This window comes from Buteo buteo, chromosome 23 (genome assembly GCF_964188355.1).
Source record: "Buteo buteo chromosome 23, bButBut1.hap1.1, whole genome shotgun sequence".
NCBI lineage: Eukaryota > Metazoa > Chordata > Aves > Accipitriformes > Accipitridae > Buteo > Buteo buteo.
Window position 1 is genome coordinate 2,158,727 of NC_134193.1, and position 16,210 is coordinate 2,174,936.

The following is a 16,210-nucleotide window of genomic DNA, read 5'->3' on the forward strand; positions in this document are numbered from 1 at the left end:
GAACATAATAGAAATCTTTATATAGATGTCGGAGCACATTTCTTAGCTACAGATATTTCCTTCCAAGAGACATTTTCCTGCCATAGAATCACAGAATGTTTTGGGTTGGAAGGGACCTTTAAACATCATCTCGTCCAATCCTTGTCCTATGCTAAAACCAAAAGTTACTGGAATTCTGTCATACCAATAAATGTGTATACTAGAAATGCCATTTGGGGATTTCTTTGCACATAATACTACCCTATCTTTTTTTCTGCCTTTTAATCCTTCTGCTGACTGTGGCCATATGACTGTAGAAGTGTAATGAGAGCATCCACAAAAAGACACTACGCTGAGCAGGTACTTCATTGTCCTTCCCTCCATGGATATTTTCCTGGACACCTCACTTTTGATTTCCTGTTAGCAATGACTCCTTTAGTGACTGCATCATGTAGCTGTAAAAGGAAAGGAAGAACCCAGACTTATCTGGAGTTTAGTTTCCCAAGTGATTGTATCTTTTTATTTTTATCCCCAAAGGCCAAAATTATTACTAAGACTTTGCTGTTGTCTTTGGTGTCCCCCGACATAAAAATCAAGAAATGGAAACACCAAAGTATTTTTCAATTTAATTTAATTTTTATTTTTAATTATAATAATTATAATGTTATAAATAATAAATTATATATAATAGTATAATATTATAAAATATAAATACATATTTGTTTTAAAATTTAAATTTAAATTTAATTAAAAAAAATAATCAATACTTTTGGCGATACTCATGTTTCTTTAAGGCCATGTTAGGACGCATTGACTCAGCCCTGCTTGCCGCCTGCTGCGGAGCATCCCTCGTGCTGCCAGTTCCAAAGCTGGTCCCACACGCGCCTGTGGTGCAGCCACTGGAGAACCAGCGAGCCAGGGCCAACCATTCCCACTTGGTAAAGTTCAGCCTGGTAATAAAACTGAAGTCAGTATTTCTGACGGTTTTTAATATTTCTATAATGCGTTATTAATGGAAGTGAGCTCCAGGAAGTTATTTATTAGTCTCGAGTCCCTCTTCTGCTCCAGGTTTTATGCCGAGGGTTTTGCCTGTGGGTTTTCCTCTCCCCCAGACCTTCTTTAAACCATTTCATTCGTGCTCTGTGTTTGACCAAAGTCAATTTAGTGAAGCTAATGGAGTCACTTCTCTTCAGGTCAGCGATGATTTCGCATCCTTGAGTTCCTTGCTTAATTTGCTGGGAAGATTTCCGACTCCAAAGCCAGCTTTCAGAGTTTCCCACCTTTCCGTGGCGCTGGCCACAGCACAGCCCTGGGACCGTGCACGGGGCTCGCCGGCGGTGGCTGGACCTGAGGTTTCTCCACTTCTCTGCTCTCCTCGCATTGTGTTTACTTTGCTTTGAGGGAAGTTTAGCAGCAGGCTCCACTGTAATCCTTCCTTCCAGCTGGAGCACGTTGTATCCCTGCCTCCACTTGAACGGGAAAGCAAGCAGCTCTCAGGAAAGAGTTAAGCCCAGCGAGGCTTTGAGATCCTTTGCTGGGGAGAGGGTTGCTCTTTTGTTTGTTTTGAAGCGCTGGCAGGAAAGTGGGGAGGAGAAAATTACCTAAGTGATAGTGAAGTTGCCACGAACTATATAAAACTGTGAAATCAAATCGGAGAAACTCCACCTCGCAGTCTTGAACCATAAGCACAACCCCTGAAGAGAAACCCACCCCACGACCGAGTGATCTCAAAGGCTTGAACTAAAACCAAACTACATGAGCTCAGAGCTGCTGCAAGACTGAAAACCCAAGAGCTGTCACAGCCAGATCCAGTTTTAGTGGGAGCTGCGAGCAGGAATGCTGTGCTTGGGAAGTTTAAAAATAATGAAGTGGAGGCAGCTTTTCTGGATTGCGCTCTGTGTTGTGGAGTTGTCTGGTGAGTATTGACTGCAGCAAATACCAGGGTTACAAGCACCGAGCAATAAAGCAGCGTGAGACTAGTGCATGGGGCAACTTCTTTATAACTTCTGAAAGAGCAGCCTGGGGGGATGCATCGTAATGAGCGCTTAGTGGAGATTGCAATTTCACGTAAAGAACATTTTACAGAACAGCACTGCATCAGGTGCCTTGGCCAACATATTCGCAGCGATGTGCTGCAAACAGAAAATGCTGCTGGTTTGAAAAGGAAGGGAATCAGGATAGGGGAGCTCCCTATAATATTGCGGATAACACAAGGGGATGCATTGCAGCATGCAAAGCTGTAGAGTGCAGCCACAGTTCAAGTCGTTTCTCAGTCTGCATTGGTATAAATTAGCCTTACTTTTGTTTTGTGGTAGGAACTAAACATTTTCCAAAAATCAAATGAATCTCCATAAATATTAAAATCTCCTATTCCAGCTTTTCAAATATTCATCACATGAGAAAGTGAATAATAATACGGAGATTTTCTCTAGGTAGTACTTTTTAAAGGGTTGTAGTTTAGGGAAATATTATGATTTCTGTCCCAAACCCAACAACCATGAAGTAACAAAAAGGGACTAAAAAACAGTGAAGTAGCATTCTGTGTGCTGCATAGTATGCTGGGACAGGAGCCAGGAACCTGCGGGTGTCTCCTCAAATGTAATTTTTCCTTACTCACATGAATGTGAGCAACTAGATCTATTGAAAGAATTTGCTGTATTTTGTTCTTCTGTTTCATGGTGCTCCTTTCATTTTCCCTTTGCTGCCAAGGCATATTGCTCATGCGAGCCGTTGTGCCTGACCCTCCAGTCTATGTTAATTTAACAGGAAGGAAAAAAAAACAATTTTATCTGAGAGAAATAAAATTCAGGACTGTCTGGTTGGGCTGAAGTAAGCGGTGAGCGAGGGTGTAAGACAAAAGTGTTTACCTGAAATGCGAAACCTGAGTTCCTTGTAGTACAAAGCAAAAATGATACAAAAGTGATAAAAAGCTTTGCCTTTGTAAAGACAAAGCTACCAGGCGACAGGGGGTTTAATGCTGCAAAATGTCATTCCTTTTGCCGGCACAGCCACTGCTCCACATTTCTGCGGGATATTACAGCGCTTTATCAGCTCTTGCTGGAAGGTAGAGGGGGATTATTTCTGTTCAATGTAGCTGCTGGGCAGAGGGGAGAAAAACTAGGGAGCTCGCCCTCAGGGCTCTGCGTGCTCTTCATCTCTTTGGGGGGGCCGAGTAAATTAAGCAAAGGTTTTAGTAGTGCAGCTCCCGATGGAAATCCCAATTTGGGGGGGGTTGTGCTCATGTTGGCTCCTGGCAGCGCTGCCAAGGGTGGGATGACCGGCCTCCACGTGCCCCCCAGGACACCCTTCAGCTAAAGCCACATGATTTACAGGGAAAAAAAAAAAGCCCCATGCCATGCTGGGCCAGGCGCAGGTCTTCTACAAATGCCACATGTGGATGCGGAGTGGGGAGGATGGAGGCCGGGTACCAAGTAGCTGCAAACCGCAGCCTGACCCCAGAGCAACGAGCAGCCTCGTCCAGCCTCGCGGGGAGCAAATCCCATATGCAATGTTCAGTTCTGGGCTTTGCCTGATCCTTTGGGGAACCGCTGAGTTGCAATGAGCGTGGGAGAGGTTTATGCCCGTCCCTGGTCTGCAGAGCGGGCCGGTGCTCTGGGGCTGCTCGGGAACCCTCCACCGGCACAGCAGCACGATGCTGCGAGCGGTTCAAGGTGACAAAATTGGGTATTGATAAACCACGTGGAGAGCTGTCCTGTGCTTGTCTCAGAACGTACATAGACAAGAGAGCATATGTTCTATTTGTACCTAATACAAACACTTTCTTTTTTTTTTTAATCTTTTTTGTTTCCTTTTTATATCTTTTTTATTCATCTCTGCCAAACTTGATTTTTTAAAAAAATCTCTTGTCATTTTAAAGCATTCTTCCTTTCCTTCATTTCCTCTTGCAAGACCTAGAAAAGTTCTAAAGGTCAGGGAAGGAAAAAGGAGCTTTAAAACCCACAGCCACTTGGGTTTAACATCTTTTAAAGGGCTGCACATCATAACTGCTCAAGCCAGCAGCAATCTCGGTCCCCGGGAAGGTGCCGGGCTCCCAAGCAGCACCCGGCTGCCGGAGAGGCCCCAAGCCCAAGGAAACCCTTGGTCCAGCCGCTGGGGTTTGGGAGGGCGGCTCGGGGGGGTCTCGCAGCCCCCTGCCCCCTGCGTGACTGCGGCCCCACACCCGTATCCTGTCTGGGAGGAGGAAAAGGGGGAGGGAAGGGATTTTTATCAGATATTTCCAGAGGGAAGAGGGCTCCACCCGCTTGAATTCCTGCCACATGGCTGAGAGCAGTAAAAGTGGAAAGGCGTGAGTAATGCAGGCTGGAGCCCTCGGAGGAGCTGCTGCGGGAAGCCTGGGCTGGCTGCAGCTCCACGGCTCCGTGTCCCACGGCTCCGTGTCCCACCGTTCCTCACCCGCTGCTTCTGCAGCTGCCGGGACCGGCGGGACCACGAGCGCCGGCGGTACCGTGAGTGCCGGCGGTACCACGCGTGCCGGCTCACTTGCAGGGCTTTGCCGTAGCTCAGCCGCAGCCCTTGCAGCTTCTGGAGCGCTAGCTGAGCTTGGAAAAAGACTTTGTTTGAAGAGTTTGAGAAACTATCCTGGCACAGGGTTTCTGTGTCAGAGCACTCAAGGAGGCACCCACTTAGCAAAAGGTTTACTAAGAGATTTCGTGTATCAGCATCGGCGGTGCAATTACTGTCTGGGAACCCCTGTGGGTTGCACCTTCCACCATGCAGGGGTGGACGAGCCGGGGAGAAACCCCCAGGTTTAATTTGCTGCAGGTGCAGAGTAGGACACAAATTACAAAACTTTTCTCCTGCTTCCTGAGCCTTTGCCACTGCAGAGTTTTGCCTTCTGTGGTCCTGGTGTAGTGCTCAGGGATGAGCGTTGGACCAAGTCACTACTTTAACATTTATATTGTTGCTTTTTTTATTTGACATGAGCTGAGCTACTTCCTAAACCCCATTATTAAAATATCTTTAAAAATCAGAGGTGTTTGCTTTTTAAAAGCTAGATAGGTAAATACAATAGGTACTGTGAAGTACAGTTTTCTTTCACATATCTGCAATGCTTTTGCTCCTCCATGTGCTAGCGCTGCCAGGTGAAGATTTCTCCAAGGTTAATAAATGGCTTGGCTTAAACTCTCAGACCCTTAATACTAACAAATTGACAAAGTTTAGCAAAGCTAGTAAAAATGTATGGTGCAATAAATGACCCACTTTAGCTGAGCACCATGTGGATTATCCATCTCACATCTGGATCATTATTTATCTCATGAGTCCTAAGGTTTCAAAAAACTTAGCCATGTTTTCTATAAACGCGCCTGCATACACTACAATAAAGGGAAGAAAAAGAAATACTGTGTGACAGGCCTCCTCGCAAATTACACTGAGCAATAAGCCAAGCTTCAATTTATGACATTCAGTGGTGAAAAGACTTTGATTAGAAATACTTCTGGTGCTTTACAAACATCTGGAATAGTTCAAAGGTGCTTGGGTGGCTGTGGCACTTGGGGAGGTCAAGTCCAGGCGCTACATTGTTCTAGTGATGTAAAGTTTCCTGCTAATGTCCGTGCAAATACAAAGCTGTATGCAAAGCGTGGATTTAACTGTGCTACTCATTATTCTGGGCACACAGTCATGCCTCCTGCTTTTGATTTGTTAAAATTCATCAGAAAAACTTGGTGATTTAACCAGTTGGAACTGAATTGTCTTGGAGAGAAGAAACTTCTCCCTTAAATAAAAGCTGTGCCAGAACCTAAATCCCAGCTCCAGACACCTGCGCCGAGCCCTCGGCAGGGCCCCTGCCTCCCCCGGTGCTCCCGCGCCCAGAGCAGCTGCAGCCGGGACGGGACGGGACGGGATGGGATGGGATGGGATGGGATGGGACAGGACGAGATGGGATGCGATGGGATGAGATGGGATGAGATGGGATGGGATGGGATGGGATGGGATGGGATGAGACGGGATGGGATGGGATGCGATGGGATGCGATGGGACGGGATGGGATGGGATGAGATGGGATGGGATGGGATGCACCAGCATGGGTGGCCCTGTGAGGCCAGGCTGGGGTGCGCCGCCCCCTCAGCACCCTCCAGTACAACCACCCACCAGCTGCAGGAACAGCCGAGCAGCTCTGCCTGCTGCCAGCCATTGCCAAAATAAACTTCAGTGATCTCAGTCTTTGCTTTTCATAAACCATCCAGGTTCTCTGGACCTGATCCAGCAAAGTACTGACATCCCGACATCATAGAAAAATTCCTGCCGGGACAATACTGAAGTGCACGATACTGCGGTGCACAATACATAAATGCATGTTTAACTGGCAGCGGATGCTGCCCTGATGCTGGCGCCGGGCGGCTGCTCAGGACCTGTCAGTGCTGCTCCATCTCCAAGGGTTGTTTGGAAGGATGAAGTAACTTTTCTTGGAGCTCAGGGTCCCCTGGGCAGAAATACAAAAGAAAAAATGTATTTTGTATGATTTTCTCTTTAGTGTCTGGATAAGAATCTTAAACAGCAACAGCCCTCGAGTAGAGACTGAAACTGTTTGTTAAAAGTGGAAATAGATCTTAAGAATAGAAAAGGTTAAGAAATGGGAAGAAATGCATTTGCATTGACTCATATAGTTCATTTCAGAAGGAAAAGCTGGAAGTGTCATCTTTGTAACATACCAGGAAGCGATATATAAACTTTAAGTTAGAACAGCAAACCGTTCTCCAAACGTTCAGTTTTACCTCCAAAGCTGTTTTTGCTCATGAGTCAGAGCTGATCCCAAGCCAATGGGAATGTTTCTATTTACTTTGAGATTGTGCCTGCAAATGCAAATCCAGCTTATTTTTCCTGAGGCGCATAAGTGATCTCTTCCAAGGCCCGAGTCTTTCCTCCAAGGATTATAAACCCAAACTACTATGAAATCCAGCTTTGAGCAGAGCTTTGTGCATCCCTCGGTAAGCCCGAGGATCGGGCAGGATGAGGGCAGAAACGAGCCTGTCCGCCTCCAGCGCCGCCCCAGGACCCTCTGCGAGGGCTGCACCAAAGTTTGGTACTCGCCCAGCTGAACCGTTTAGCCTCTGAGCTTCTCCCATCTGAGCTCTAAGGCAGCCTGCTATTTGGGGGCCAGAAGAAAGTGGATTTGTGAAAGCAGTTAACCCTTCCCTGCCCTGCCCGCAGGGACCCTCGGGGCTGGGGTGGGGGGACGGCAGCCCCTAACACCTTCCTCTGCCCCCAGGCAACACTTCTGGGACCCCAACACCTCCCACCCTACGAACAGCCATGACCACAGGATCGAAAGGCATCAGCAGCACGGCAGCCACCGGCACCCCTGGACCCCCCAGCAGTGCCAACCCGACGCCAGAGATGTCCAGTAATCGCTCCCCCCATGTGATTCCCGGTAGCATTTGCATGAATAATCACATTTATTAAGTGCACAGGCTTGCCCTAAGAAACCGCATGGTTGGTGCATGGGTCACGCTCTCAGAAAAGAGCCTGATAGTATGGTCAAAAGCTTTAATCCTGGCCAAAAAATGCCACCTGGGGCAACCTAACACTGCTGTCTTCAGGACGGGCAGCTTAGACCCATCCTTTTCAAAACAGCCAAGTGATGATGGGACAAAATGCTCATTAATCTTTTATCTCAGCATACCTATTCTTTGCCCAGCAAATGGCACCCATAAGAGGTCTGCCAGCCTTTCTGCTAAGAGGCCGAGGCTCTGAAGAGCTCTAAAGCAGGGACCCTTGCACAGATGTACGGTGCCTTTCTCTTATGCCATTTGAAATCCGTACATCTTTTTGAAGACTCTGGGTCAAGGGAGAGAGCAGGGTGATGGAGGGGAGGTCAGGCAATGGCATCCTTGCTGTGGTGCAGTGTATGCCCAGGAAATTAGTCCATTGTAAACAGATTATGAAGCGCATGTAACAATTAGGTAACTGAAGCAAGCCTAATGGGCATTTCTTATACAGCCAATAACACGTTCTGGTACCGCTGGCTATGACAAATCAATATTGTACTTCAGTCATCGCAATGCCACGCATTGATTTTAGAGGACTTAAGCTTTCTCATCTATCCTTTTCATTGCATTTCTTCAAAACTGAAGCTGCAGCCACGTCCCCGGCAGCCAGAACCACCTTCCCGGGGCTCAGCAGCGAGCGGACGAGCCCGCAGCTCAGCCGAGACCCCACGCAGACGCTGGGCACCCCCTTGAACCCCGACCACACGAGCCGAGGGGTCCCCACAACCGAGAACCCAGCCACACAACCCAGGACGATGGAAGAAACCCCAGGACCCACGCCGGCTATGACGAGCTCTCCTGTCACCTCGGGGCATCCTTCGGTCCCGGCGACCACCGCGCCACTGCCCACAGTCAGGGATAGCCCGAAGGTGAGGATTTGGCTGGGCACGGCGGGCTGGACTTGTCTCACAACCCCCTGACAGTTCACTGATACCACCGCTGTGCTTTTTCCCTTCCAGAACATCACCTGCCACAACGTCAAAGAAGTGAGCGACACCGGAGCCATCTGCTTGCAGCTCAACGAGTCCAGCACTTGCGTGAGTCGCAGCCCTGGGTGGCCGCACGTCTCCAAGGGGGGGGACATGCAGAAGGAGGGGGGCTGCAAGCAAACAGCCAAGGGCACGTTCTGCAGCGCTCTCAGGCTTGCGGCAATGGGGTCACCCACCATAACTCGGGGTCGGTTTAGAGTGGGGAGCTCACACCGCTATCCCTAGGGCAGAGCATCTGAGCTGTGCCAAACTGGCAGAGGTGGGGATGATCACAGCAGTCCCAGGAGGATCCCAAAGGGATGATTACAGCAGTCGCAGGGGAAATGCAACCTCCTGGTTTCATAAAACCTCCCTTTTCATAATTAAGAGCTGGGGTCAGTTAACTTCTAAAGTATCTCCCACCATGTTTAACGGGAAATTGCCTTTGCTCTTCCTCTTCCCTGTTGGAAATGCGAGCGCCTTTTTTTGCCTTGCCAGCTGCCCTAGGAAAGAAATCAGGGCATCTGAAGGAGCACGGGTGCTGCTCAGTGTCCCCATCTGCACCAACTCCTAAGGGAATCCCAGGCTCTCTGTAACCACCCTTGGCCTTGTGCACCAAAAATGAAGCATTTATAAAAGCAGAAGAGGGTCCGGCTGAGACACTATTGTGGGTGGGAGGCAAGAAACCTTCCACACTGGAGGTACAACCTGCGACAGGGAGCAGATGGTGCTGGACCTTGTAGGACAGCAGACTTGGCAATGCCCTGGGTATGAGACGACAAGGATTAATTTTACTTCTGCTGGTCAGCCATACTGCCACCGCTTTGGATGAGTGAATTCTTACTTGGCTTTTCTCTGCAAATTGGCCATTAAATGGCGTTTAGACTCGCTCCTGTTTACAAGGACTGCACTTTAGTGAGAATTCACATGGAAACTCCTCCGGGAGGGAGCGATTCTGTTCCCAGATGCCATCTAGTGGGGACCGGCACCTCCTGGGCCCAGCATTTATACACGATGCACATATTACATACCTGCCCATACAGAAATGGATGCATATATAACATCCAGAACATCCCAGAGAGTTGTATCTAATTGCACATACTCCTAGCCCTCCCTCCACGTGAAACGAGTCAAACCGCCCCACTTCCGACCGTGGTTTTCTTGGACCTCTCAGCCCGCAGCAGACCTCTCCCGTCCCTCCACCTCAGCATCATCGAGAGGGAAAAACCAGCTCAGGCTCAGCAGCTGCTGAACCTGGGAACCAGATAAGAGCGTCTGCGAGGAGAGCAGATAGGAGGGACTGGGCCGTGTCTCGCTTTCCTGCTGGCCTTTCCCAAAGCAAATGAGCAATAAGCTGGCACCCAGCGCTGCTAATTGCAAAGGGAAATTCTGACACTCCGATGAGTTCTTTCCACAGCAGAGAAAGGAAAATACACACTTGGGTCTCTTGTTCCATCTTGGCCTTTCTCACCCCAAGCCAAGCTCTACAGAAACAGCTGAAAATGATTTGTTTGTTATTCTCTCATGGATAAGTTTCTGCATTTTTTTATGCTAAGAGGATGTGGCGACCCGAGTGCAATACGGAGGCAATTCTAAGGCAAAGAGAGGAAGGCACTGAGCTGCCCGGCTCCGCACAGCGCTGCAGGACAAGAGGGTTTTCTCCTCTTTCGCAGCCCCACGTCGGTGGGCACGTCCCGGGGAGCGAGTGGAGGGCAGGGGCAGGACGGGGGATTCAGCTGGAGCCGGTCTCTGTCTCGAGGGGGTGGGCACGGCCACAGCTCAGATGATGTTCCCAGCTGGGAGGATGTTCAGGAAGCTGATAACGTCTTTTAGCAACTGTGGGCTCTGTCTCCAAGCCTGACTGTGGCTGAAAATAGACCTGAGGAGAAAGCCTATCCTGTCTGATACAGAAATTGGCCCGTAGAAGGGAAAGGCTGCAGCTCCTCACTCCTCTTCCTCTTCCACCCGAGAGTCAGTTCAGCTCTAAAATGTGAGAAATTTGTATTTTTTTGCCTAGCCTTTGATCAGCAACCTAGCAAAAACATTGAAGACATTTCCTAAACAGGAAGGCTCAATGCTTCTTTGTTATTTCCCTCCTTTCCCAGCCCCTGCCTGGGACTCCAAAACAATAGGGCTCTTCAGGCGGCTGTTTCAGTCCAAAAATTGGAGAGACTTGCAATGCAGTTCAGATCCTAAATTTAGCTTTGTTTAAATGCCATTTGCAAGAGTTGCTAATAATATCTTCATTTAATTTATTCTCATTAAGTTAAGAAACAAGAACTAAGCGTCTCCTTTTTCTAGGTGTTGGTATTGGGGCCCAAAGCAGTGGTGAAGTGGGAGGTGAAGGGCTGACACCCGGCCCAGCGCTGTTTGTCACTTCTTGTTGCTTCTGCTCAGCTTTGCACAGCACAGATAAGCCACCAGGACACAAAGGGTGAATGTACAACGCTACCAGTAGTATCATCAGCATAGCTGAGATGATGGACAATTAGCTGGTTTGGTTTGTTCAGTGGCTGTTTTTTTGAAAATTTTGCAGAAACATTTTTTAGAGATGAAGGGATCGGACTTGTGGAGTGCAATATGTGAAGAAAAAACCCACCCCATTTCCTCCCCCTGCCAAATCAAACTTGCTAAATCTGAGGTGGACCATGACTGCATGCTCCTCATCCTCGTCGGTGAGACAGGTCAGTTGAGCTCATTCCTTTTTGGCTGTCATTGATACCGCTGGATAATGACCTTGACGTGGGCAACGGGAGAGGGGTCTATTTGTGGGGAGAGGCTGTGGGACACAAATCCTCAGTTACAAGCCGGGAGGAGACTTCTCTCTGCAACTACTGCTCTTTTCTCTGGGGTCTTGCTCGATCCACGGAGCCAGGACGTTGCCTCCAGAGCAGCAAAGGGGCTCATGGCTCCTCCATGTTCACCAATGGCCAGGGTCTTCGACACTGGCGTTAGCTGCAGCGTGACCCTCTATGTAATGTGCCTCTTCTGTTTTAAACCTTGCAGATCCTGCTACAGATATACTACAGGAGTCTCACTGGGAAAAGGTAAATTCCTTAAGCAAATTCAGCTGGAAAAAATGGGTGGCCCGAGTGGCTGGAGAAAGGAGATTTTTAGATGGTCAGTTGAGGCTGGGGCAGGTGGCTGAGACCTGAACCTGCCTCCATCTCGGAGGTGCTCGCTGAGCCCTGGCACATGAGGTGGTTGGAGCCAACCACCGGACATGCAGCGAGGCAGCGGTGCACCGTAAGAGAACTAAGACAACCACTGAAGGCAGAAATTCTTGAAAAAGTTACTGTAAAATTCTGTAGTATTTTCTTAAAAAAGGCCTAGATCCCAACAATAACTCTTAGGATGTAATTGGCACTCTGCTTCTTCAAGGTACCATGCTGACATTAATTAATTCCTCCTCTCAACACTCCAGTGAGGCTGCCGTCAGCTTATAAAGCTGAGCTCCAGGTGCCTATATAAATGGCAGCCAACAGAGCTGCAACAGCAGCGCACAGAGATATTTCAGCCGTGCAGATGCACGCTCTAAATCTCAGGGCCTGAGCGCTCCGCTCCAAGGGAGAAAATTGCCCTGTGCCACAGAAGACGCTAGGATGGAAATGAGACAACGAGAGCTCACAGGGCAAGTGCAAAGCTCAGAGCTGGGCTAGCAAAGCCCAGCTTTGTTTATGGGAAGTCTAACAAGGAGGTGAAGAGCAGCATTGTTTTAAGCCTGGTGCCTGTTCAGCAGATGCACATGTTTCCTGTTTGTCGGACTCTCTTTGGTGTTTTTTCCAGTTTGGAATAAAATCCCTTAAACGGGGGAGAGTGAGGAACCACCAGGACTTTTCTCAGAAGACCCTGATCGCCTTGGTCACATCTGGACTCATGCTGGCGTTCCTGGGCTTGGCTGGATATTTCCTGATGAAGCGGCGGAGCTGGAGCCCCGCGGGAGAGAGGCTGGTTAGTGCTTATAGATGGCAGAAGAGCAGGTAGAGAGGAGCTGGGGGGGGCCCGGGTGGGAGAGGAGGGGGCTGCTCCGCACCCTGGGGCTCAGTACCCTCAGCCTGTGTGTGTGTGTCCCCAGGTCGACGGGACGGCTCGGGCAAGGCGAAGGGCAGGAGCGAGGGAGGCCAGATGGTTCAGGGTGAAGGGAAACCTTTCTTGCCTTCTAAAATTAACTCTTAGCTGATTGCTCCTGTGGGAAAACCGCCCCTTTCTCTCTCGTGCTTCTAGGTCTAACACTTATTTTTGCTCAGCAGTAAGAACTCATCCAGCAAGACCCCTCCAGAGACCCCGAAACCTTATGAATTTGTCATTAAAAGTGACACACTTTAACTTTCCATTCACTGCATTTGAGTTATATGTCTGTCTTGTACCGATGCTGTAATAAAGGCTATTTCTCCCCTCACTTAACAAGTCATGGTAATAAAATATATCAAGAAAGAAAGAGAAAGAAATTTCCTATTTCCATTTTCCCCTTTCCAGGCAGGCTGACCACTGAGGACTCTTCCCCACCAGTGACTTTCAGGGACGTGAGCCCTCTGTAAAGTGAGGATGGGCCACGCTTTCCCCTATCGCTGCTCGTGGGCACGTGAACAGTTGTGTCCTGGGAAGCCATTAGATGATTTCACTGCCAGAAAGGATGCTCTCAAAACATGCAGATGGGAAGTCAGGTACAAGTGTCGGAGGCAGGGACATTGCAGCTTGAGCTGTCGAGCCTGCTGCCTCCGGGTACCATCTCCTGGATGCTGGCAGCGAGTGAAAGGCAATGTAAGTGTGTGGCTGGGAGCTGCCCATGTAAATGCACGGCAGTGTCAATCCAGTTTCTAGGTGAGATGTGTCCAGCGCAGACAAGGGTGTCAGCAAAGGGGCCGAGCGGTGCCCGGGTGCTGTGTTTAACCTGGCTGGGGAAGAGATGAGGAATCAATGGAATGATGGGGCAGGCGGGAAGCTCAGCAGCCTGCTGCGCTGCTGGATGCCACTGGGCAAACAAGGAGCGGGGCTGGCGCCTGCCTCCCTGCTCTCATATCTGCTACCGGCTGGTGATCTCCATCCGCAGCCCGGGACCACCAGCACCCGTTGCATTGCTGTCAGACCTGCCACGGTCCGACACATCGGTGGGGTTATCGTGGCGGGGGATGGAGGCAGCTCTGCTATTGCTCTGGGTCCTCCAGAGGCATCTGCTCCTTATAGCAATAGCGGTAACAAGCCACACGGCATGGCTTTGCGTTTGCCGGAGTGCAGTCCTGCATTTCTGCTACCTGGCTGCAAGCTGTATATCTATTTACAGGCTGAAAGAAAGAAGGACAGGGAAAGAAAGAGGCAATTTCCATACCTTTCATTCAATGGTGCTTCTTACTGGGCCAAAGTGGAAAGCAGAGGTGGACTGTCACGGGGTAGCTTTGCAAACCCAAGGCAGGGTCAGCTCCAAAACCTGGTTATGAGAAAAACCACAAAACCTGACAACTTCTCTTTTCAGGTCCAGGGGAAAAAAAAATGCCGTTCCTGGCTGGTTTTCTTGCTTCATCTTGCCACGGCATGGTTCAGGCCCCCTGTTCCCCTTCTCATCAGCGAGAGCAGGTTCCCGTGCCTGCAGTTGTTTGTACCTCCTGTCCAGGAAGCGCAGGCAGCCCGCCAAGGCGCTGCCTGCAATCAAAGCCGGTTGCTGTCAGCCCTTTCCCTTCCCTAACTCTGCCTTTGTTATTTATGTACCTGTTTAGGCTGAAGACCCATATTACACAGAAAGCGGTAGCCAGGGAAACACGATGTTGATGATGTCCCCCCAAGAGCAACCTGAGCTGCAGGAGAAGCCAAACCTCAACGGTGGGACTCAGGAGAACGGGACTGGCCAAGCGTCCTCCAAAAACGGCCACTCAGCCAAGCAGCACAGCCCCGCCGACACCGAAATGTGAACCGGGCAGAGAAATGCACCCTTAGCGCGAACTAAGAGGGGAGCGGAGAGACAAGGGAGGGCGAGAGTTTTCTGTGGACAGTTAGGGAACTGCAGACCTTTTTTTTTTTTTTTGTTATTATTATTTCTGTGAAGAACTTCAAAATCAGCCTAAAGCACATTAAGCGCCAGAGCTGCCAAAGACCTGCTTCTCTGCCTCCTCCTACTTCTCCCATTGACCACACAAGACACTTTTTTGCAGCTGTTCTCTGCTTTTGTTGTTAGAAGAACATAATGAGAAATGCAAGTGCCCTTAGCCCTGAACAGCTTTTAAGCAGCAGCAGACTGAAGCTACAGAAGCCTTGAGCCAGACTCCAAACAGGCCAAATCTTTGGTGGCAGTGTGTTAGGCTGATTAAAATAGTTAAGTTGGGATTTCAGTGACAAAACCCTCTCAGGTTTCAGATAATTTTGGTTAACAGAGTTGTTTTTTATCCCATCTTCATGCTTAAGTGCAGGATTTCTTCCTCTTTTAAGAACAACAGGTATTTAATCCTCCTTCTTGTGCTTTAGGTCTTCTTTAGTATTTCCTACTCCAGCAGAATTTGCTGAAGCTGTGTAAAACTTTCCACATGGAACTGAAGGCTGAAATGTGAACAGACCTCAAACTTGTTTCTTTTTCAACCCTACCAGTATGCAGGTAGTTGTTTTAGAGTAAAAAAATCTTCCCCAGTCTCTTCATGTCAGGGACTGGAGATGGTGTTGGACGAGGCAGAGTCATCAATCAGTCACTCGAGTGAGATGGAGAACACTTGATACGGCTGTCGATGGCTCTGCAGACGCCTGGGGCTGGCCGTCCCACCACCCTCCCTCCCGACACGCGGGGGCTAGTGCCTGGGGTAGGACTTCGGGAATAAAAGATGCCAAAGGGCTCCCAGTGGGACAAGTGCTGGACAAGAAACCTGGCTCTGCTACAGGTGTTTCTTCCTCTGCATCAGCAGTGGGTACATGAACAAAAAGAAGTATTTTCGCTTTGGTTAAGTGAAGGCCAAGACCAAAATCCCAACAGCAGGAGCAGGTCTTGCCTAGCTCTGCACTCATCCTGCCCCCAAGGCAAGCGGTGCTGCAAGCTGCATCGCTGAGGACGAGCTACGTGCAGCTCGGTGAGAGCCAGGGACAGGGGGGGGGTCTGCTCAGTCCCCAGCACATGCAGCTCATTTTTAGGGAGCCAAAGCTGTTTTCATGCAAGCCCGGTGTTGATGGTGCAAGACCACGAGAAGCTGCAGTTCAGCAGATGTTACTCATACCACAGTCTCTGCAGGCACCAGCAGTGACCTCCACATCCAAAATAAGGACAAAAATGGCCCTTGAAGCTAATCTACCCTCTCACTAGCGAATTTATTGCAACCTTTTCTTGGTGCTGAACACCTGAGGGGAAGGCTTTTTTTTTTGGTACAATGCTTAAAGGAATGACAGCAACGCCCGTCATGATCTGGGGCTGTTTTCATGGGTGCAAGAGTCATTTAGACACGGTTTAAAGTATTTCAGGTTTTGTTTGTTTTGGTGTGAACTGCTTCTCCCAAATCTCATTGTAAATAATCCCAGTTGAAAAAAAAAATTGAGTATTAAAAATCAACTTCTCTGTAGTGTCCTTGGAACAACAGTGTGTTTATCCCACCGGGACGCGTGGCTCTGGCTGCGCCATGTGCCAGCGCGATGTGAGGACAACGCCTCGCAGGGAGGTTGTTTCCCAGCAGAAATGCTATGACTAAAGGCTGTGGCTTGTTCTGAGCACATTTTCCCTGTCTTTCAACAAACACATTTGCAAGACAAGTGACGTACAGCACACTGTTAAACCTTGTTTGTTTGATCTTC

General features: G+C 49.2%; 1 protein-coding gene across 7 annotated transcripts; it reads left to right on the forward strand.

Annotated features, from left to right (window-relative positions):
• Positions 1–792: 792 nt before the first annotated feature.
• Positions 793–15,986, forward strand: CD34 (CD34 molecule). 7 transcript variants are annotated; one of them, XM_075055018.1, is made up of 8 exons: positions 793–1,894; positions 7,208–7,369; positions 8,073–8,356; positions 8,447–8,524; positions 10,992–11,139; positions 11,462–11,502; positions 12,242–12,435; positions 12,531–14,160. In XM_075055018.1, the coding sequence occupies exons 1-8, from the start codon at positions 1,816–1,818 to the stop codon at positions 12,592–12,594; spliced, it is 1,050 nt and encodes a 349-aa protein (XP_074911119.1). In that variant the 5' UTR covers positions 793–1,815; the 3' UTR covers positions 12,595–14,160. The 7 variants fall into 7 exon arrangements, with proteins under 7 accessions (XP_074911119.1, XP_074911121.1, XP_074911122.1 ...); XM_075055020.1 differs by having other exon boundaries at positions 796–1,894; positions 12,242–12,406; positions 12,680–14,160; XM_075055021.1 differs by having other exon boundaries at positions 796–1,894; positions 12,242–12,406; positions 12,703–14,160.
• The last annotated feature ends 224 nt before the right edge of the window (positions 15,987–16,210 follow it).

Coding starts and splice junctions, on each gene's coding strand:
- CD34 (XM_075055016.1), top strand. CDS start 1,816: ATGCTGTGCTTGGGAAGTTTAAAAATAATGAAGTGGAGGCAGCTTTTC. Junction 11,140..11,461: donor CATCCTCGTCGGTGAGACAG/GTCAGTTGAGCT, acceptor TAAACCTTGCAG/ATCCTGCTACAGATATACTA. Junction 11,503..12,241: donor AGGAGTCTCACTGGGAAAAG/GTAAATTCCTTA, acceptor TGTTTTTTCCAG/TTTGGAATAAAATCCCTTAA.